The sequence below is a fragment of the Antrostomus carolinensis genome, unplaced genomic scaffold (assembly GCF_000700745.2).
Source record: "Antrostomus carolinensis isolate BGI_N321 unplaced genomic scaffold, ASM70074v2 scaffold23215, whole genome shotgun sequence".
In the NCBI taxonomy this organism is placed as follows: Eukaryota; Metazoa; Chordata; class Aves; order Caprimulgiformes; family Caprimulgidae; genus Antrostomus; species Antrostomus carolinensis.
The window spans coordinates 39,987-63,960 of record NW_010316043.1 but is presented as its reverse complement, the minus strand read 5'-3'; the positions used below and the strand labels follow the sequence as shown (position 1 = coordinate 63,960).

The 23,974-nt window shown below is 36.8% G+C and overlaps 1 protein-coding gene across 2 annotated transcripts in view; it reads left to right on the top strand.

The window, feature by feature from the left end:
* The first annotated feature begins 2,656 nt into the window (after nucleotides 1-2,656).
* LRRC28 (leucine rich repeat containing 28) overlaps nucleotides 2,657-23,974 on the top strand; it is a 47,482-nt gene continuing 26,164 nt past the window's right edge. For both annotated transcript variants that reach the window (XM_010168171.2, XM_029085001.1), the window contains exons 1-4: nucleotides 2,657-2,824; nucleotides 7,213-7,253; nucleotides 9,843-9,880; nucleotides 10,628-10,765. In XM_010168171.2, the coding sequence (XP_010166473.2) occupies nucleotides 2,657-2,824; nucleotides 7,213-7,253; nucleotides 9,843-9,880; nucleotides 10,628-10,765 (385 nt within the window). The remainder of the gene's footprint in view (nucleotides 2,825-7,212; nucleotides 7,254-9,842; nucleotides 9,881-10,627; nucleotides 10,766-23,974) is intronic.

The following is a 23,974-nucleotide window of genomic DNA, read 5'->3' as shown; positions in this document are numbered from 1 at the left end:
GGTTCCCAGGGCCCGAGGAGCACCGAGCAGGGCGGCTCCGTGCAGGGCAGCCGCCCCTCACCCCCTCGCTCTCTTGTGGTCGGCGGCTTCTCCGAGTTTTCATCCGCCCCTGGGTGCGCTCTTCTCCCGCCCCCAAACAGTCCCAGCTCGGCCGGGGGCGGCCCGAGGGTCTGGGGGTCTCCGGAGCCTCCCGGGGTCGCCCCTTCCCACCCCTTCGTGGCACCGAGCAGGGCGGCTCCGTGCAGGGCAGCCGCCCCTCACCCCCTCGCTCTCTTGTGGTCGGCGGCTTCTCCGAGTTTTCATCCGCCCCTGGGTGCGCTCTTCTCCCGCCCCCAAACAGTCCCAGCTCGGCCGGGGGCGGCCCGAGGGTCTGGGGGTCTCCGGAGCCTCCCGGGGTCGCCCCTTCCCACCCCTTCGTGTGCTTGACGCCGGCTTATTTCTGTCTCCATCCTCTGTGAAGGATGGTTTCCTCCCCTGAACGACCTGACTCCTCACCGAGCCATCATCACCGGGTCTTACCCGTCCTCATCCTCCCCTTTTACCTTCCTTAAAGTCTGTTCCTTTTGGAAGTGCCTTGTCTCATCTCTGGAAAAAGGTTATTAGGAAAGTAAAGGTTTGGCTGCTGGTGGAAGGGAGTAGGAGGGTTTTCCTTTGAAGTAAGAGCCGAAATAAGAGTGTGTTATGACTGGACTTTGGTTTGTGGGCTTGTGTGTCTCTTTATTCATGTGTGCAATGGCTAAATATGGTCCAGTTGGTATATGCAGTCACAGCTCTGAAGAGAAGTCTGCAAGTGCAGAACACCTAAAAAGCATCTCTGGACAAATTGGAAGACTCTTGGTTATTTATGTATGTGTTTTGTGACTTCACAGCTTTTCATTAAAAAAAAAATAAATATATATATTATTTTTTTTCAGGGAAAGTTAAGCTTTCCTTTATCATTTCTTGTATTGTAGCAGTTAATGCTCAAATACTGTCAGACTATGCACATTAAAAATTCTAATTTTTTTGTTTAAGTTATTTTAATGCTGATCACAGATGTGGAGTTTAGAATTATAGTGGCTTAATTTCCTTTATCTGCTGAGCTTTAATGTTGCTAGTGCCAAGGGACAACTGTGTGTGTACCCTGTCTCATTAAGATAGCTAATGAGCGTAACTGTTAGAGCTTTGGTTCTTCTCATACAAGCACTATTCACCCAAAGTTGGACTGGTCCTTTCTAATCTTATATAGGATTCTTAACAGGGTAATCGTTTGCTTGCAGAACTGATCTTAGTATGACTTGAACTGGGGATAATTCAAGATTAGAAAAGAAATGTGGGATATTACACTCAAGTTGTGATTAGTAGCGCTTATGGGACTCTTAAGAGAATAAATGCTGTATTTTTCCAGAAGGACATAGGTCACTGGTAAAAGCTGCTTATCTGCAAATCAAGGGAATTACTGAAACTGATAAAGTGGTTTGATTTACATGTGTAGTCCAGTTGTCAGTCTTCAGCCAGGTAAGGAGTTCTGTTTACAATGACAACTGTATAATCAGATAGGATTCTTCATCGTAACTCAGTACCTCTACTTCCAGTATCTGTTAGATTGGAAATCTCTCCTGTAGTGAAGGAATAAACTAAAATAGAAAATGTTGGTGGAAAGCAGTTATGATTCCTGGCCTTTTGTTAATGGAAATTAATTTATACACACGAGTCTGTAGCAAACTCGTAAATTTAAATTAATAAACAGTTGAAAAGATCTAGATCTAGACAGTATAATAATGACTAGAATTTTCATTATACCTGAAAAACAAGCTAAATAAAGTCTGGTTCCAGATACAAGTTAATTTTTAATTTGTTTTCGTACTTGTGCTTTCTGGTTTTGAAATTGTCAGTTAAAGCTTGACATTTAGTTCTTTCTGGTTTTATTTTTAGCAGAGAGAGCTGAAAATCTGCTATCACGTCTAGCTCTCTTTAAATTTTCTTGCTCTAAGTTTCAGTTTTCTCATGTATTAGTTTATTATTTTAAAATAGTCTTACTGGCTGTCCATCCCCAATATCTTCCACCTGATAAATTCTTCTGATAGTTTTATATGGGAAATCTTAACAAACTTTGATTGCCTTTTGTCATTCTGGCATAAAAGCGATGTAATGGTATTTTAGTCACCTGAGAATAAGAAGTCCTCTAATAAATTGTGCATTTTTTTATCTGTGGACTCTTCTTTTAGCACATTTCACGAAATAGATGTAGGACATCAAGAATGGTTAGTAAAGAGAGTTTTGGTTTGGTTTGGGTTTTTTTTTTTTGTGGTGACAGCTTTGATGGAATTATCTGAAAGGTCTGTTGAAAAAGGATGAAAAAAAGCATTATGTATACCTTAAGATCTTGTTCTTGCTGGTCTGATAACATGCTAAAATTTCATCCAGAAAATAGTCAAAGACTTGCTTCTAACATATCATAGTGTGGATGTTCTGGGTACTTTATTTATGTATTAACTGAACAAGTGTATTTAGATAAATTATCACATAATATGTAATAACTAACTCATTTTGCAAAAGGATGCATGGCATACAACTTCATAATGTTGGGGTTTTTTTTCTCTTTTTGTCCCCTAGAAATGGGTCTGCTTTCAGAAGATGCAATGCATTAGATGTGGTGCTTGGAACAGGATTAGTCATGGCATCAGAACTATGTAAAACAATCTCTGAGGCAAAGCTGGAAAGACACAAGAACTTGTTCTTAAATTACCGAAATCTCCATCACTTTCCTTTGGAGTTACTGAAAGATGAGGGGCTGCAGTACTTGGAGAGACTTTATATGAAAAAAAATTCCCTGACCACATTGGTACGACAACCTCTTTATTGTAATGTTTACTGTCTGTATATTTAGGAATTCTGACTTTTGGAACAGAAAAAACAAGATTTTTTTTTTTTAAACAAATCTCATCCTGAATAGTGTCATCCACTGTGAATTAAGAGTATTTGGTTGTATTATGTTTGAACTCACACAGGTAATGTAGAGAATAATAAATGAAAGTTTATGATGTTTTATGGTGACCCTTTTGAAGCTCTGTGAAGATGTGCTGGGGGTTTTCTTCTGAGGTTTGTTGTTTTGTTTGTTTTTTCTTTTAACTGCTATAAATTTTGCTCTCATCAGTGGTCAGGCCTTTCTTTTGCTAGGTGATACGATGCAGTCTAGTCTTTCATTAGGCTATAAGCAACTTTTACCTTGGTGTGTACCTTACTTTAAAGGCATCGGCAATCCCAGGGTCTAGCTCAAAGCTTGTTGTTAAGGTCCCAGTGAAAACTTGTCCCTGGGCTGCTGTTGATAGGAGGACAAACCGTTAATTTCAGGGTTGTGGGATTTTTCTGCTGTGGTTTCTTCTTGTTTTGTTGTTTTTCCTTGAACTGAAAAAATTCTCTCCCTGAATGAATGCTGTGACCTCAGAATTCAGTCTGGGGTCCTTAAGTAACTGCGTGAGACGTTCTGAGCTGATAAGACTTTGTAGAGATTCAAAACTTGCCGCTGTCAATAGGCTCAAGTCTCCAAGTAATTCAGGTTTGGGTTTGTTTGTTTTTTTTCTCGGGCTCTTCCATGGTACGATAGGTAAAATAATAACCAGGGCAGAGGAACTGGAGGGCCTGACTACTTTAAATTCACCAAAATTATCTTTTTCAGTGCTTCCTAGAAAAAGTCCAGTACTCCAGTTTAAGGAATAGTGTTTAGAGCTTTTAGACAATGGTACTTTAGAACTCCTCAATAAAGATTTCACTTCATGGACCAAAAGCTGAAAGGGTACTGAAGATGTTATGCTTTTATCTTGAATGAATCACTTAAGCTTGTCTGTATTCTGGAGAATTATTTTGGCACTTTCTAGTTTTGGGCAAGTCCTGTGCTTAATAATTTAATGGGAGAGGAGGAGTCATGGCTGCAAGTTAAAGCTGCTTTAAAAATTAACTGAAGACTGTAAACAGTTCTGCTTTGACACATAGCGAAATTCGGTTATTACTTAATGGTGTAAGGTTCATGAGGTTTGCACTGCTCAAAAGATGCGACAGTAATAAGGAGAGTTTTGCATATCACTTTTCTGCATGCATGTCTTAAAGGAATTATAAAATCGAAACCAAAACAAAGTCTTGCAAGTGACAGTTTAGTTCCCTTTTCCTCTCACTATCTGTTAATTCTACCAGCCAGTAGGTGTGGAAGGTGGCATAAGAGTAATTACACATGACTGCTGTCCACAGAGGATGTATCAAATCAGGGAGGCAGCTCTTGCCCAATACTCTTTGGTGTTATAATTGAGGCCTGGGGTAAAGGAATTGAAATGATACTTAAAATATAGACCATACCCAGGGAAAATGAATTGCAGACAGCGTGAAGTAGAGCGTTAGGATTCAAAACCATCAGGATAACTTGCTCGTAATATGATGGAATCACATTCATGTGCATAGTGCTATAGCTAGAACAAGACAAACAAAACAGGGTCTCATTCACTGAGCATCTGTTCAGCAGAATAGATGTTGGAAGTTGTACTGGACCAAAAGAGATCAAGTCAGCAGCGTGGTAGAAAAAAAAAGGCAGATGTCTTTTTGGAACATAAAGTTTCACAATCTGCTTTAAAAGCAGAAGGAAATAATTATTGGATACTGTTAAAGCATAAACTGGAGCAAAGATTGAGTCTGGGGTTTCACGCTTATGAACAACGTAGGTAAACTGGAAAGAACCTAGAAAGCGGCAACAAGGGATTTTTAGGGAACATACCCTATGGGAGAAGGCTGAGAGATTTAGGTTAATTCCTCTTGCAAAAAGAGAAAACTGAGAAGAAAAATAAGAAGAGGATGAATAGAGGGGGCAGAAATCATCAGTATTTGTACAAAGTACTATTTTCATAATGATTTTTTTTTTTAAATGTTCGCTGCTGGTAGGACAAGTAATAGTCTCAATTTCAGTAAAGAAGTAGTAAGTTAGTTACATTGTGGGGGACATGGGAGGGATCCCATCTGAGAACAATTGAAATCAAGTAGGTATTGAAGGAATATATCTCTTTAAGCCTTCTGCTCCTTTGATCCTGTTCAAGATGATGAGCATTAGCTCATCAAAAAGTACTTTAAATTGCATATGGATTATTAGCAATCATCAGAACTAAATCTCCACCATATTTCTTTAAAGTTAGGTGGTACTTCTGTCCCACCAGCTCATTCCTTCACAGTTCTGAAAAATGTTGATTAAATCAACTTTTGTTCATTGCTCTTCTAAAATGACTCTAGTCCTTGACAGATAGCTCCTATAAAAACGTCTGGAATAGCTGTACTGACAGAATTTACATATACCTTGCCCAAGAATAATTTCATTTTTATCTCCATTGACAAGATGGAAATGATAGAGGGTATGACATAATGAATGGATCGAGAAGCTATATAGCACACCTAAAAGGAAGTACGCGTTTGCCTTGATGGCTCTCTCAGGAGCATGAACTAGTCATATCAAAGAAGAATTGTTCTTAATTTACTAACTTGGAATATGCAATGCTGTCCTGGTCAGACAAATCAGCAGGTTCACTTCTTGAAAAATGTCCTGTGGGTGTGAGGGTGAGGTGAGCTTCACTTACCTGGTAACAGAATTGATGATTCATTTGTGATCATTTGTTGTCATGTCACCAGTAGAGACCAGAGTTAGTTTTACCACTCAATTGATGGATCGTTAGTAGGTTTTTTTAATCTTAATTTCATTGTAGGATGTTGTATTGAACAATTTTGTCTCAGACCTGTTGTTATCGTGGTACTCAAGAAGATAAGCAGAATTTCTATAATTGACTTGCTAAACTGTAAAATTGTCTCTCCTGAGTTTAGCTCTCTTACAATATGAAGCAGCTAAACAAGAATAAGAGTATAACCTTCATGTATAACATGAAAAGTTTGTGATTCACATTAGTATCCTTATTTTAATAAAGGGTGTAGGATGGAAGTGAATTTTTCACATTCCCTCTTCATTTTTAAATTAAAGCTTGAATTTTTTTGTGCTTCAGCATGTTGCAGCCTTTGCATATTTTCTCAGCATAACTTTTTCTCTTTGAGCAAATAAAATTCTGTGTCGGGAAGATGAATGTACTGTAGGAAACCTTCCAGTAGGTGGCAATAACTGATCAGTTATAGCTTGGTTCTTGGATCTTGACATCCAAGAAACTTGGGTTCACTTATTGAGCATCATTTGCTGCTCCATAGTTAAAAGCAAACTATTTTTTGTACTCAGATCTAGGATGTGGGATGTTTGCTACATCAGAATATTATGACATTACTTTTTCAGATTAGCATATGCCTTCATAATGAATTTATAAACACAAAGTTAAGTATTTTAGTTAATAATATACCTTAAATTTACATGACAGTGAAAATTGCTAGGGGTTTTTTTTTAACAGGAAATTGTCCATGTGATTGAGCTGCTTTAAAAATTAATTTGTTTCTGCTTATATGTGTATTGTAAAAACAGTTTTCAATAAAACATACCTATGTTTAAAGTAGATTTCTTAACCAATAAAACTGTCTTAACCTTGAATAATTTTGAGTATGGTTACTGACATGACACCTGAAACTTGTGAAGCAATTTTGTGATATATGTTCATGGTTATAAATGCCATCAAGAAACAGAATTGCAGCTAGGGATCAGTTAGCAGTTAGAAAATGATACACATGTAAATACGGAAATCTAGTTTGATGGATTCAGCACTTCTGGCTTGGTGGTATTTTATTAAGCTACACAAAATTTGTAGGTCACTTCCCAGTTCAGCAGCGTGACAAAATAAAATCCATGATGGTTAGACAGCTTGTATTGTTCTTGTTCTGCTTTAAGTCTGTAAAGGCTGCAGCTTCTTAGCAGTCTCTTGGCTTCAACTAACTCAATTATTTGAATATATTTTCAAAAGTAAAGTTTTAGCAATCCATCTTTTCAGCCTCAGAAGTCTGACTACTATTTGTTTGAGGACATGTTAATGTCACTTCTAGGCTGAGGTTCTGTTTCAGTAGTGAATTGCTCACCCTTGATATATCCCAGATTGCACTGATGGAGAATGTGCCGGGATGTGGAAATAGGGTATTGTACACAAGCTCCTTGTTGCCATTTTTTCTGTGACTAGCTGCTGACGTGCTTTAGTGTGGCTATTAAAATGAGTTGGGTACACAATATGTGTGTGTCTGGTTTTTGTTTTGAAACCTAAAAAATCTCTAACTCTTTTTCAGCCAGAAAACCTTGCACAGAAGCTTCCAAACCTCGTGGAATTGTGAGTTTGTATAGGAGTTCTAATATATTTTTATTATGCTGATCCATCTTATCTTAAAATAATTCTAGAATGTATTGCTTGCACATAACCTACCTCTTAAGTGTGAAGAGTTTTCTTGGAGGGCAAGAAAAGGTCTTTTTTTATTGTTTTGGTTTTTTAAAGGGGGGCATATCCAGATGTATTCAGTCACATGTTAATTTTTTTAATAATTTCTAGTTTATTATATAACAATAACTGTTACACAAATGTCTGCACTGCTAAGGGAAAAAATACTTACTCCTCAACTCCTGTGTGTACTGTTGTCACCCTGGAACCTCCAAATGCAAAGGTCAGATGGTTGTGACAGAGCCAGAGTAACAGGTTACTACCTCCAGCCCATCCCTAGTTGCTCATTTCCACCTCAGCTACCAGGGGTGGTATGATCTTGGTCTTGCTGATTGTAGTAATCAGTGGTTTTTTGGAACCAAGTCACAGATCATCAAATAGGTTTTTTTGAATGAGCAAGTAGGGGTGGTAACTATTTAATGATGATTGCTGTAGGCAGAGTAGTTGATCCAATCTTGGCCAAAGAATGGATGTCACATGTACTGTATTATTTTGGCAATTAATTTTTAAGCTGTAAGCCCCTGAGTCAATGTCATCTTCCTTCTGCTTTTCTTCTTGCACGATAGGACTGTTGGCAGGAGGGTTAAAAGAGACATCCTCTTTTCCCCTTATAACTCATTTGGCTCACTTTCAGTTGAGTAACTGATGGAGCATTGGTTCTGTTTATTTAATGGAAAGCTCCAAACAGGAGGAGGTGTATATCTGAGCAGTCTAATGCATTCAGCTGTCTGATCTTGTCATCTTAATTTGGCCCTTGAAACCACACCTTTCTGGTACACGCGACCACAGTATAATTGAACTGTTTTGTAGGTCACTGCAGTCTCCAACTTGCTTTAGGGACAGTCATGTCTCATCACGCTTGAGTCTTGAGACTCTGTTTATGCTCTGAAGCAGTAAAATAAATATTTTTGGTTTTGATATACTTAGTATTTAATGATTTGCCATGGGGCATCAGGAAATCTCCATGTTATCTGATGGTGCCTTTAGGAAAAACCTGTATAAATTATAGTTTACAATAATCTCTTACAAACACTGAATTGTAGGAGTCAAACCCAATGTGTTTGGGGTTCAGCAAGCTTAGCTGTACCACCATCATCCCACACATTCTGGTGGTCTAGAGAGAACTGAAGTGGGCCTGTGGTTAGCTCTAATAGTACAAGTCAGTTTTTGATCAGACAGTAAGAGATGTTTTGTCGACAGAGAAGAGACCACAAAATAGAGATTTATTTAAAGAATCATTTGATACAATAGCTTTAAATTTTGAAAGGCAAACTTAGTTGATTTTAATTTTCCTGAAAGTTACATCCTTAGTGATTTCACTATATATTTTTGAAAAGTTCACTACTGTCTCTGTTTCTTTGTATATCGTGTCCCTCATGCTGGGATACTGGGTGTATATCCTCATAATATACATCATTTTTTTTAGCTTGAGTGAAATTGTTCACAAGCATTTTCAGGAGATGCAGCTGAAATAAGTAGGAACATTCTCATCCTGGGGTGTATATATGTAAGGATTTCTACAAACATATCTGCTATCCTTATGTTTGTTACATTTTTAGTAAACTTTGATGTCTACAATTTTTAAAGAAAAAGAGAAGGCTCAGATGCTCTGTGCAGTTGAAATGATGGGGTTTTTTGTTGTTCTTTCTCTTATCTACCTAAAAAGACAGGCTTCTACTTTTGGAAATGATATTTGACTAGAATGGCAAAAAAATATGCTGTGCAAATAATTTCCATGTGTGCCTAAGCGATGGGATGCTGAATGCTCAGTATACCTTTACAATTAGATACCAGTATTAGAAAATTTTGTTAATCTAAGAATGATTTTCATGTTCCTAGTAGTACTGGAAGGGCCCCAGCAGAGGGTGCTTGAATATTCTTAGTGAGAGATCTGGCCAACCTCACTACCTACCTAAATAAGCATGTATAAGATTGGGTTTTTCTTTTGAAATATCTACTCTGGGTTTGAAAAACCCACTTGCAGTGAGTAAATCATGTGCTTGGTTCTTCAGTCAATAAAAATGTAAGAGTTTTTATGTGCAGGAGAAAATGTTTGTAATTGTATAAGTTGTGTGGCTTTGGGCTTTTTTATTTTCTTTCCCAGTATTTAGTGTGGAATAACCTGATGATCAAATATGGTTCATTCTGGTTATTCTATCTGCTTTATTCTTTTTCCTTTTTGTTTTCCTCTGATAACTCTCGAATCTAAAGCCCATTATTATTGTAACTGTGAATGTTTTGTTTTAAATAATGGTATGTTGTTCTCTTTTATTTTTATGTTAATCATTTAATAGTCTAAGTGAAACTTAAGTACCTATCCATTGCCAGTTTAGACAGTTTCCACTGCTTTTGTGGTCATAGAGAGGAATGGCTTTGAGGGTGCTCTTTCAGTCTGAAATTGGATATTTTGCAAACTGATTATGTAGCAGAAGTCCTTGAGGGTAACAGGTGGTGTCCTCTGCTTTTTTTTTCTCCTCCCCCCAGGTACCTTCATTCAAATAACATAGTTGTTGTACCTGAAGGTAAGTAATCTACCAGCTCACAATAAATGACAGGAATCATAAAATATTCATTTTTCTTCTTTGAAGAGGCTTGTTTTCCCTTTATTTTCCCATAAAACATTAAAGATTTTCATACAAAATATACCAGTGTAGCTCTTAGTCGATAATATCTTTGTTTATGCTATGTTAAATTCTTTTAATGAATTCTCAAATGCACCTAAATGCTGTTTGCTTCAGTTCTGAGTGCAGAAAGTGAGAAAGCTAAATGGCACTCATCTACAGAAACAAAAATCCAGAGTGTCTTCTGCTTTCAGCCAGTTACCACACAGAATACTGTGCTGGTTTAGATCATGACAGATTTGAAACCCAAGATATCAAGAACTTGTACTAGTTTCTCAATTGTAAAGTTATGTGCCCAACTTCAGGGAAGTACTGTAAACTCTTTCTAAATATTTAAATTGGATAGACTCAAATCAAAGGAGTAGAAAAAGGTTATTTCAGAGCAGAATTGTCTGAGGAGAATGTAGAAATAGGAGTATTGTGTACATCATTCTTTTAGTTCCCCATCTCACTATCAGCAGAACTGTTTGTTAGATAGACAAGCATTTCCCCAAGCTGTGTCATTCAGTTGTGAGACCGGCTTTAATACGTCAAAATCTGCTCAGACATAGGTGTTAGGTACGGTGGCTTTTTATCCTCTCATAGTCCTATTAAGATTTTAACATTACTCTTGGGTCACATTCATGTTTTAATCTGTTCTCTCACAAGCCATTGGCTCCCTCGTTAAACTGCAGTTTCTGGACCTGAGTGATAACGCCCTCGAAATTGTGTGTCCAGAGATTGGCCGCCTGAGATCTTTGCGTCACCTTCGCTTGGCTAACAACCAGCTGAAATATTTACCTGCAGGTAAGTACCAACGCGTGAGGGATTACAGCAATGACAAATTCCGTTTGAACTTCATTTGCATAGTGATCTGCTCTAGGTTTAGTCATATTTTAACAGTTGAAACGTGGTACAACTTGCGTTGAAAGACTAGGTGGGGATTGCCGTTATACGTATACTAAATATACTCTGTAGTTAGAAAAAAGCCACGCTGGATGTACTTAAGGTAAAGCAAAGTCCTGAAAAATGCTTCTGCATTGGTGAAAAAATGTATCTATTTAACAGTCTTGTATCAAGAAAATATTTAACTTCCTTGAGAAGACACAAAATGCTAATGACAACTGTTGTTACAATAAAACGATGTTTCTTCCAATTTCCCAGAACATAAAGGATTACAGTCCGTCCTTCCTTCCTTCCTTCCTTCCTTCCTTCCTTCCTTCCTTCCTTCCTTCCTGCCCACCAGCCCCATTCTTGTATTTTCTAAAAAGACACGTTTGATAGGTTTGCTTGTGGCAGTTCTACCTCACTATGACAGTAAATAACAAATGTCTTGCTAGTTTATAGTAAAAAGGCAAAATTTATTCCAAGTAAATGTGACACAAAGTCAGAAAAAGTTGGGCATAGGCAGATTTTGAACATTTTTTTTTCCTTCTAAATACTTTGATAAGGAGACATAAGTGATTATTCTTTTTCCATGGCCTTAGATATTTCCAGATAAGATGATGGTGGTATTTAATTTTTTATTATTATTATTTTTTAACCTTTCTATGGCATTTTTGCATTTTCTAATCTGCAGAGATGATAAAAATCTAAGGCCAGCAATTCAAAAAACTGGTCTAACTTAATCTAAAAGGATTAGCTTTTGGCTCTAATTTTAACTAAGTTCTCAGTGTGACCTTCATGTGTTTTTAAGTTCACATTCTCAATAAATACATTGCAATTGCTCCTGAAGTTTTGGGTGCAGAAATCTAGCTGTCCTTTCCTTGTACTTTCCTAGTAATAATAAACGTCATAAGAATAAATCAAAGGATGATTATGATTAGAAAGAAAATAATGCATATGACTATGCAAATGCTCTGGAATGAAATTAGATAAACCTGTTAAACATTATGACCCAAGGCCAATAAAATTTCCATCAATTTTCAGATGTCCTACATTCAAAAGCAAGGAGTGACTTGAGTGTGCTTTATGTTCCTCAAAGAGAATTTACCTTATAGCACTGTACCATGAAAGAAAGACTTCTTCAAAGAAGAAGTGACACATTTTCTGCAAAACTTCACACATTGACTTAAAAAGGTTCCAAAAAAGACTTTCAAAATGATAATTTACATTACTGAGGAGTTGATTTTGAGTCTACCACATTTGATTAGGAGCTGGTATCAGCTGCATAGGCACGCTGCCTTTAATTTCTCCTGAAGTTTATGAAATTTGCTACTGAGCATTGTCCTGGAGTGCATTTAGTCTTGTTTGCATGAAAACTTCGCATGCTTAGAAATAATATTACTGTTGCCTACTTTTGATTTAGAGAATCCAATGGTATCTGTCCTTTCTGGTTTTGGTGGTACTGTACCATCAGGTTATCCATATGCCATTCCTGCCATCGTTACTAATCCTGTCTGTTCAGATGCTGTCACTACCAACATGACTGGACGTCATACAGCTTGAGTGTTATCAGTCTGAGCAAGATTAATCTTTCACTTCCAATGGGGAGTTTGCCCACTGGAGAGTTAATCTACTGCATTGAGTGTTTCCTAAACATAGCACTTCCTGAAGTGGGCTTTCAAGCGTATTTTCATAGTTTTTCTTTCTAAAATTGTCAAGATTTCAAAGATTATAACAAAATATTTAAGTTTGAAAATAACATTTGTGTTCGACATTTGAAAAAATAGAACAAAACAGTAAGTTTTGTTGAATTGTTTTATCCTCACTTATATTGGTAGCATGAATCTTCATAGTAGCGTTAGGAAAGCTATCAAAGTTAATAAAATGAAGCAGGTTAAGATGTGATTTCACTGCAGTACATCATTTTACTGTGTGCTAACTGCTTTTTTTACAGCAGATACTGCATTGCGATGCATTTTTTTTAGGGAAAGACAACTCTTAATTGCTTTTAATTTGTAATAAGTAACCATGTAAGATATAATTTAGCTCCTACGAGTGCAGCTTGTATAGAATTTAAAGATCTGGATTAGAACATAGCTTTCAGGTAGGTGATGGTCACTTAGGGAAGTAACTCTTCAAAACTTGTGGCCATCGTTTTCTTCCAGACTTGGTCAAGCACATACCACACAAATGGCAGTGAACTGTTTATCACAGCAGAGGATCCAGTTAAGAAAGCTTGAGCAGCATTCACCTTGTAGAACCAGATTGGGCAACTCGCAGCATAACGATGTCATCACATAAAAAGCTTACATTCACCTTGTAGAACCAGATTGGGCAACTCGAACGATGTCATCACATAAAAAGCTTATTTTAAAGTTGTTGCCATGTCATTCCTCTTGTCTCTGCCTTCCCAGTGTCTGGTGTTATCAGTACCCTCAGTTTTTGTTGAACCTACATGGATATCTAGGAGCATACTGTTTAATCAGTTGCTTCAAAATCTCTTCATTACAGCTGCAGAATAGTTGAGTGGTAAATGTTTGTGGATGTTCAGACACTTAATGGCATTTTCTATTGCATTTCTTGTTTTAAGAATGATTCTCTGTTGTGTTTTCCCTAATTGTGATTAAGAACTGAAAGAAACAATGCAATTAATAGCATATGTTAATTCATTATCCATTTTTAATGGTTTTGCTCCACAATTGTGCTCTTAATGTTTATTTAAGATTTGCCTTAGCATGACTCTTATTTTAAAACAGTTTAACTAGTATGCATAATGAAGCCCTATAAAGATTTATGTCTTCAGTCTGATTGTAGACATTCTTCAAACTCTTTTAATAAAGGTTAAGCCTCTGCTGTGGTTTACCTTCAATATGATGGACAAGATTTTAGCCTCTAAATACCTATTTTCAGAAGACTTGTGAGAATTTAATAACAAAGACATCTCAGATTTGGTCATGATTGTCCAACTGGTTTTAAAAAGTTATTTTAAGGGTGGAGGTGGGAGAGAATTATGAAAATGCATGCAGACAGCATGAATACATAAGCCTTCGTTTACTGGAGAAATCTGGCAATACAGGACTGAGGAGGGGGAAAGGGGCATTAGGTGAAGCATGGGAATTGTGTTCCTTGGAGATCAGAAAGCACTTTCTATGCTGTGGCACTCGTAGTGTCACTGCTAATCCTACCTTTGTGCTTAGCAGACACTACCAAATCGGTGTCACCTGTGGATAAGAACACGTATTTTGGCCTCAAGGCACTTTGTTTAATTCTGCACTACCACTGAAACAATGAGACTTCTATCACACATCAGTAAACTGTTGCGAGAATTGTTGAAAGATGACTAAGCTAAACTTGATGAGGAGCAAAGGGAAAAATTTGTCCAGAATAAGCATGTTGAAATTGAAATATATATAAAATGGCTGAAAGAAAATGCTTTGTGAAAGTCTCCTGTAGTCATGTTTTGCATATACTTTGAATAAGGTTAATAAGTGGACCAGCTTCTGCCTAATGCAGAATGATCAGTATCTAGATTCTGTGGTAATAAGAATCACTGAGACTCTATCTTTGAGAGGAGAGCTGATTAAAAGAGTTGCAGGTAAGTAAAAAGAAGAGATTTAATATTACAAAGTTCTCTTGAATGCTTGTTTTCATTGACATGCACAGTAATTTTTTTGTTCTGCAAACTGTAAATCTTGAAGCTGCTGTCTTTAACAATTTCTTGTTCTTTTATTTGGCTCTGGTATACGTAATTCTAGAACATGAAGTAAAGTTGTGCAAAGTTTTCTGCTATTTAACAGTACAACTTAAATAATCTGAATTCTTGAGGGCCATTTGGAAATACATAATGCCAGAGGTCTTATTTGAAAACAGTCTTAGAGTTGCAGCATAAACAGAAGATGGTTATTATTTCATATTATTACCTTAGTTCATGTATAAGCTTGACTTAGTTGACATTACATTTTCATAGTAGCTTCACTTTATATTTCTTTAGAGATTTCTCTTTATTCAGAGAACTGATGTCTTATTTTAATTTGGAATTGTAGAGTCAGTCCTATATGGATGTGCTGTCAGAAGTAAATTTTCTGAATCTTCTCACGAATGACTAATTAGAAAGTTCCCCTTTGTTTCTGATGTTTATTATGCATGCGATATTTCAACTCCTTTCATTGTTGAGAAATTACATGTATTTTCTCTTTGTGTAAGAATTATTGCATCATTTGCAAAAAAATAAAAATCCAGTGACGTACTGGAAAAATTATTCTTCAGGATAACCAAAACCAAGGTGATATCTCAGTTTTGCTGTGTTACCGTTAACCATTTAGATTTTATTTGATGTGATTTATTTGATGCCTTGGAAACTTCTGATGTGAAGTGATGGCTCTTCAGTTTCATATTTTGGTCTTGTAGTTAATGAATGCATGTTTGGACAACAGATGACTTACGGGTGGGTTATACTCAAAGTTGGACTTAAGTTTCATATTTGACAAGAGTTAGATTTTTTTTTATTGCACATTACCCGAGAAATACTTCTGCTTAAAACTGGCAAGTTGTAGCATCTTGTTCTAAGATTTAATTAAAATGAGATTATGTTTACTCAGCACATGTTGGAGTTAATTATAGATTTACTAAAATGAAAAGCTTAATGTTTTGCCAAGTCAAAAGCAAAAGCTAAGTAATTAAACAAAGAACAGGGTATGGTTTATGATCCCAGCCCATGTTTTGGCAAAGTTCCCTTCAAGAAGGGGAAAAAAATATCTATCTGCAGTTGTCTTTACGTGGGCTAGACCAAGTTTCCCTTTGTGTTTGTTGTCAGGGAACTTGAAAAACCAAGAGTTGAGTGCATTGATCAGACAAAAAAAAAAGAGACATATAATACCAAACTTCATGTAAACCGCGCGATGCTGTTTCTTTAATCTGTAAAGTGAAAGTGCAGGTGACTGGGGAGCACCAGCAGTTGCTGAAGCAGGGTACAGACCTCTGCAAGAGTCAAAGGTGGGTTTAGCAAATGCCCTTTCTTCCCCATACAAGGAAATTTGTGACTTCCATTTCAAATGTCATTTCCGTGTGGTCTCTGGAGATTTCTGCGTATTGCGTCCACTTCATGCCATTTTGATTCATTTAGCTAGAATCTGAAGGAAAACTGATTCATCTGCCTTTGGTATTTTTAAAGTGCAAACTGCAGTAATATTTAGGGGAGGTTAATAGCACATATACTCTTCATTTCATTTCTGTTCAAATCCTTTTCCTTTTTAAGGCAAATTGTTTTAGAAATGTAGTTTAAGCCTCGTTAAAATACATTTGTAGGCTTATAAAACTTCATCTTCAAAGCATTTGAGAAAGATCCTGTGAAGCTGATAAGGGAGTGTTATCCTCATTTTACAGAATGGAAAAAAAAAAGTGTTTTTTAACAGAAGCGATTTGCTCCAGGCCACAGCAGGAGTCAGTGTTAGCCAGAAATAGAACTTGGGTGTTCCCATTTCATTTTAAGACCACACCTTTTTGAGGTTGATCATATTTAATATTGGGGAGGACTGAGTCTTTCCACCCGTTATTAGGAAATTAATAATTATCTCTCTGTAATTAATAATACTCTTAAGTTAATAGGAGATTAATGACAGTAAGATCAGTGAATTTCTGTAACTGAAACAGCTCACGGTTCCAGAAGGCTGCAAGAGTTTATGAAGGTGAATTTTGAAAAATGTAACTTTTAGATAAATACTAGATCATTTTCTCTTGCATAAGTAACTTCAGTGATAATGACAAGAAGTGTTCAATCGTTATTAATATTAGAAATTAAACTATAATTGTTGATTACCGCTTTGTCTATTTATAAAGTAACCCTTGGAACGTTAATTGATTATTGCTAAGTCTGCTTTGCTAATTGGGGGCAAGAGAAACTTTGAGACATGAAAACTGCATATTCATTTCTCTTACTTTTTTAAGTTGCTGTTAAGTACAATATCTGTATTTACTATTCATACCAGTATTTCACTGGTAGAGACTTCTTGAATACCCAACTGAGCATTTCTGAATGGAGCTAAATATAAGGTATTTCAGTAAATCTTAATTAAAGGCATATAAAAACCAACTTCCTTACCTCCTTTTCACAGTAGATTTCCACTGATCGTAGGTACAGCATGCCAATAACTCTATTTTATTCTAGACCCTGGCATTAAAATATGTAGTCCTAACTAATTTTTTTAACCTTGTTTTTCATATTTTGATTTGCAGCCTTCAAAATGTGGGGGAATAAATTTAGTTGTGGTTCCCTCCCCCCCCCTTCTATATTTCCCTCTGCTTTTAATACTGTCTCTCATTAGGGTAGATCACTTTGATACTTAACAAAGTTCAGAATTATTTTGTAATGATTGTGACTTTAAAAGTAAAGGCACAAACTGATGCAGACCCTGTTCTTTCTTCAGAGTTGGCATAACCTTAGTCCACTCTGCTTTCCTAATTTAGTAACATGTATAAAAATATGCACGACGGGACAGGTTTGGTACGCCAGGCACCCATCCAGGAGTGTGGTGGTTTTAAGTAAATGGACTTGTGGGGATTTGAGGAAAACATAGATTAGGTTACACGAGCTTTGCACTCTCTAAGTATGTGACAATTTAAAGGAGCATAGACTCCCAAATAAAAATTGCTTCTAATTATTATCATAATATGTTGTTTTCCTTGAAGTAGGTTGATGCCTAATTATTAAAAATAAGTTTTTCTTTGTGTAGATTTCTGAAATATATGCTCTGCATAATAATTCATTTCTAGCTTTGGTTTACTGTATAAAACCGAGTCAGTGTACTGAGGTTTACATTACCTCTTATGTTCAACAACTTTTTTTACCTAAATTGATGCAAAACTTACACTTGCCTGTTACTGTGTTGTTTTTTTCACATCAGGATTAATAAGGCTTCAGTAATTATGCTGTATTAATGTAGAAACACAATAAAAATACTTAATAGTATCTTTAAGACATTCTTTGGATTTCTAGAAGGAAAAGATTTTTGTTTTGATCTTGTGTAACCTCCAATACAGCCCTGTCCTCACAGCCTGTAAGGACCAAAATGTTCTATAAGAAAAAATTCCCCTAGGAAATTATAGCAGAGTCATCCCTGAAGAAATAGGAACAAAATGGCAATGTGGATGGTTACTGACTGCCATTGGACTTTGTGACCTAAATAGAGGTGAAAGCACAGGGTAGTGTATTGTACAAGTGGTATTCCTTACAGATTAGCTTTCATGCATGTCCAAACACAGTCCTGCCTATTTAATTAAAGGATGTTGGTTGTGTGAGATTTTATACCAGAGTCTCTACCTTGCTCAAACATTTGGTTTGGGTTAAATTCTCAGGAGGACTACTAGTACTTCTGAGTGCTTTAAATTTATGGGGAGGGAAGTGAAGACAGAATAAAAAAATTGCATTAAATTCCTGGAAATTTTCATTAACTGAAGTTTTTCCTGTATACCCTCACCTGTATACTGTGTCAGAATGAGTCATCTGTGTATCCAAGCTGCTCACTATTCTCTATTTGTCTGCTTGCCCCTTCGTACAGTATTTTTTTTCCACTTCCCCCCATGTTGAGCAGCTTTTAAAAGCCTCTTTGTTAGTATCATACAACATTTTTTAGTATACCACAGAAGGTTCATAATGTCACTGGATGCTGGTATTAAAAATAGTAGTATAAACATATAGTCAGAAAAATTCTAGAGCTATATTTTAAGCTTAAAATTTTGTTCTAACGTATGCTTTTGTTCCACCACTTCTTCCAGATAGGCTTCTATTGGGCGTACTGGAACTGAAATATTTCCCGTAACTGTAGCAGAAATGACGTTAAGAAACAAAAAAAACCCAACAAAACTATCTCTTTTAACAATGGCCTGTGGTATTCCTCATGGTGTGGCACAGCAGGTTCTCAAAAATGCATGTGCTAAGTATGTATGTGTTGTAATTCATTAATCTGAAAACTAATAGGAAACAGCTGGAAGAAGCCATCAGTATCTTTCATTATACCATGTAAATTATGTATTCAAATATTGCTTTGTGTACGAGGCTTATTGGACTAGAAAATTCCATCTTAAAATTTGCTATTGTAATTTAGCACAATCACTGGAAAAAGTATTTGGAAATTAAGCTATTTTAATGAGCATGTTTTTAGTTAAAAAAAAAAAAAAAAGAAGTTGTGATGTGGCTCAGTGCATCGTTTTTCCAAATATCTGCAATTTTATAAAACATAGATCTTACATGATGACCACAGAAGATGTTTTATCTGGAAAAGTGATCAGGGACAAACTTGAAACTGGCATTGAGGTTTTGTGTCAATAAATTGAAGGCTAAAATCCTATTGAGGGCAGAAGCCTAATGACCAAGTCTTTGAGTTTTCCAATATTAGTTTTACAGTATTTGAAAGTCGCTCAAAATTGTAACTTTACTGATTTCAATTTTTTTTCTTCTTTCTTACATATTTTAGCGAAATTATAATTATTTTGGATCCATCACACTTTTTCTTAGGTCTCTACTTTGGTTTTGGTGATGCTTTAATCTGAAAAATCTCTGCCTGGGTGAGGTTTGACTGTATTTAAAACATGAACAGTGTGTTCATTAACAGATAGATCCAAGAATGTCTGCGAGTAGGGTGCTGTACGTCAGTGTTTCAGACCATGTTAATTTCATTTGAATTCTTCATATGACTTGGGCAGAGACTGACCTGTAAAGGTTCCCTTTTTATGTGATAGATGTTACTGGCCACAGAGTCTTTGTGAAAGTTATGGTGGCATCACATGTCTGGAAGGAGACGTCTCTCAGAATGACGCTGCGTGAGGTGTAATCACTGAAATGCTTTTTTTATTATAGTGATGCCCAATGGTAGGACAAGGGACAATGGGTGTGAGCTGGAACACAGAAGGTTCTGCTTAAATTTCAGAAGGAACTTCTTTACAGTGAGGGTGACAGAGCCCTGGGACAGGCTGCCCAGGGAGGGGGTGGAGTCTCCTTCTCCGGAGACATTCAAAACCTGCCTGGACGCCTTCCTGTGTGATCTCATTTAGGTTCCTGATCCAGCAGGGGGATTGGACTGGATGATCTTTTGAGGTCCCTTCCAAACCCCAACGTTCTGGGCATTCCTCCTGAACCAACCTGATTTTAGAGGTTAAGAATATGTCAGTGTATAAGGCTGCCTATAACCTGCTCTTCCCCAATTTTTTAGTTTAATTTTAATTTCTTTTGAAGCATCAAAATTCCACCTTTGTATGTCTTCAGCGCTTTGAAACTAGTTTCTGAGAATGGGCCAGTGTTGCCATTTGTTCCCTACTATTCCAGATGAGATCTCTGTGAAAGTTACCATGCATCAAAACTTGCAGAATCTGGCCTTACCAGCCCCATACTTCTTCCCCCCACCCCTCCTACTATTCCTTGCCTTCTCTGAAAAGGAGTTAGTAAGAAACCTGGTGAGGTGTAGGTGAAATCAGGACAGAGGAGAGAAGAGCCAACCTCATTATTAGCAGTGGTGCTCTCAAGCCTGTTGTGCTTCTGGCTTTGCTGTACTCCGCTTGTGAAAATGAAAATCTTTGCAGGAACACGTATGTTTTCTAAGCTCTGGGCCATGGGCTTTCCCCCTGGTAGCCATCCCCCCTCAAGGGCTTTTAGGTAGGAGATAAAGGAGTTGTGCCAAGATAAAGGAGTTGAAGTGCTGCTTCTAATGCTGAGGTGCTTGGATGATTCCTGCATTCCTGAGAGTAGGGAGCAGATTTAACTGGAGTCTCTATTGTTAAGAGAGTTGGTTCTGCCTCTTGAATCCTGGCTCAGGCTTCTGTTCCACAGTTCTTGATTTCTCAAGTCACTGTAAGCCTTGTTTCTCCAGGGGCTTTCCTCTTTAATGTTGGGGGTGCACAGGGATTTTGAAGATGTTGAGAGTGCTTTAAGTAATCGTGACAAGCATTCATCTGAAGCTTAAAACTTTATGGCAGTGTTGGAGATCTTAAATATAACTGTAGGAGCCTGGTAGTTATGTTACATGTTCTTACGCATTTTCATTAAAGAAGAAGTCTTAAATACAACTCATTTCAACACATTTCATTAAACCTAAAATTGCGTAATTTTTCTAGTAAACTCAATTTGAGATTTCTCAGTAAATTGCTTAAAAACAGATGAAAAAAAAAAAATTTGTCTCACATGTCTTAGTAACTACCAAATTTTGCTTTAAAAAGTCAGCCGGTCACTTGGCATATGCAAAATATTAAATGGAAAGAAATTTAAAATGAAATACTGATTTCAATACTAGAGTCATAATTAAATCAGTAATAGGGCAGCATGGAAATGCTACTATCACATACAAATAATTCATACAGTAATCTACACAGTAATCATCCAAACATCTGACAGAAGAAATGCCAACCTGAATTTTCTAGGGTATATGAGAATAGAGCCGTGATGGAATTAATCTACCCTGCTCTTCTCTCCACTCCTGCAATCATTAGAGCTGCCACTTGGGAATGGAGGGCTTCTGAAAGAAAGTCTCTTGACCTTTGAATATACTCCCAATAACATGCTGAGCCGGAGGCCACAAGACAAAAGTGGGAAGTTTATGCAGCAGTATGTAACTTTAAAGAACATTAAGTTGTCATTGCTGCTTTGATCAGTGATCAAGTATACTTTGATAAAACTCAGATAAAGGGCTTCAGGCTGTAGCATCAAAACAATGAGTTCTGTTCCTTTTAGTTTGAAAAATGTATTTCTACAGTCTTCTTAAAAAGCAGAATGTGCTTGTGAGAATTGATTAGACCTGGCACACAGACCTAAATAATGAAGGTCAAATAGAATTATTTGGTTTTTATGTTCTGATTGTTTGAAAACTTGGGTTTGAGATTTATGGAGAGGACTCATTGTAACACAGTTATATACCACAGAAAAAAACCCAACTCTGGAAGTGGCCACAGTTGTGTTTGAATTCAGTAATTATTCCATTTGTGGTGTTTGTTTTAATGTGAGTCTATTGACTGCACAGCAGAGGAGAGGAAGGAGTAGGAGAGGGTATTTGGTTGCTTTTGGTCAGTTTTATTCCTGTAGAGTTGAATATAAAATGTAGAAAAACAGACTACAAGGAATTTAGTTCTGGAGGTATGTAATTCTGTGTTGTAGTCTTGCTCTGAGTGTTTGAAGGTGTTATAGTTACATAAATGTAGCTGAAAAGCCATAAAGACTATAAATAACATTCCTAGTTGCTTTAATTGCATGTAGATCTGTGTGGGCTCTAGAGCTCTACAGATCATTGTTCCTTTCATAGCTCTGGCAAATCCCTTCCTGCTCCCCAAATTCTTGGTGGCATCACTGATAATCTTGATAATTGAGAAGGTATGATGCTTCATTGCTTGTCTGGCTGATTTGCTGTACGACTGTGTTCAGTGCTGTTAAAAATTAATGTATGCTGTCGTGTTTATTACAATAGAATGCTTGGATCTATGTTAAGATATTTTGGGAGATTTTTTTTCTTTGCTTTTATACTTAAAAAAAAAAAAAAATCTAAACCAGAAAGGAATCTTTAGGATTTTTCTACTTAATTCTTACATAAGAAAAAATGACATTCAAATAAAATTCATGTAAGTGACTGTAACTTTTTTCAAGGTGTCATTCCCCTCCTTTCGGAACCTCTTCTCTCAACATGCCGAATCCTCTACTGAGAGCACAGCAAAGCCTCTTCTTTGAAATTGGATACAAGGGATTTTCCATGTTATGGCTGGCAACAGTCACGCTCTGAGCAGCATAGCTTGGGGCTGTCGTGAGGCGGATTCTCCTTCTTGCGCAATGCATGTATTAGCCTGTCTTTACTTCATGAGAGGAAGAATATGGGACTTCTAGTAAGTCTCTTCCCTTTGACTGTCTGTTCTTCTAAAAAACCATCACTTATTATTGAGAGTTAACATATTCTGAGAAATTAAACTGAACTTGAGTGATTGTATAGTGCCTAAGATCAGACTAGCTTCCCAAGTAAGAGAATTTCAGAAAAAAGTTGGTTTGTAACTCATCTGTCAGCACTAAATTCTTCTGCTGATGATTCTGATAGTAAAGACCTGACTTTACTGACTGACTGCCTGCCTGGTTCAAGGCACATATGAAGTTCACTTCTGAAACTTCAGAACAGATGCTCTTTAAAATACTTGTAAAAGTCTTTCTTTATAGAACTGTTATCCAAAGGCAAAACTGAACTTAAAGCGGGTTTTAAGATGCTCAGAGCCTCTCTCATAAACATTTGCCAATAGCTGTTCACATGGGTGAAGACAGATGTGTATTGACAAGGCTGAGACTAAACCTCCGAGATGGAGAGTTGGATGTGTGCTGAGAAAGATGTGTTTCATATACAAATGGTGTTTGTGTTTCTGTAGTATGAAAACTTCTTTAATACAGACAGTCTGTTCAATAACGTTTAGTCAGGGTTTCAAAGAACCTCAGCTTTGAACAGATATTAAACTGTGGGTCTTTTTTTTTCTCTGAAATTTTTCATCAGTTTGTAAATGTGTGAAAAAGGAAATGGTAGTAGTAACTGCTTTGCAAATTCCAGGTTTATGTTAGAAATGCCTTACTGATTTCATTATGCTGTACTGCCAAAGGGCTCTAACTTTGTTATACTGCACTGACTTATTTCAGGAGGGTCCTAAGCAAAGATGAAGTAAGCCATACAAGCAAAATCAGCTTTTCAGGAGGATTATGTTCATGCTTACTGCATTTACCAGCATTGTTTTAAAATAAAATAAATGCTGAAAACTGCAGTTCATTGTATCCTTCCCCACCATGAGGCTGGTAAAAGGTAAACAGTGTGTATCTATCTGCTGCGACAGCACGACTGCAAACTTGTTCATGAAATTCGGTAGTTAGTTCATAGAGCCTCTTCAGCAACTTAGTTTTCAGAAGAAAATTACCTGTTAACTAAACAAAATAGTTTGCTACTTATTTTTCATGTAAAACTTTGCTAATTTGAAATGTTTGAGATTCTTCTTTGCCGCACAAAATTAACATTTGTGATAAGAAAAAATTAGCTCTTGAAGCTTAGTTATTGTATTTTTTAGGGTTAGGTGTTAAAAGTTAACTTGCTTTCCCCTTAAACTCTTAAGCCTTTATTTATAAAGTTATCTATGAATGTA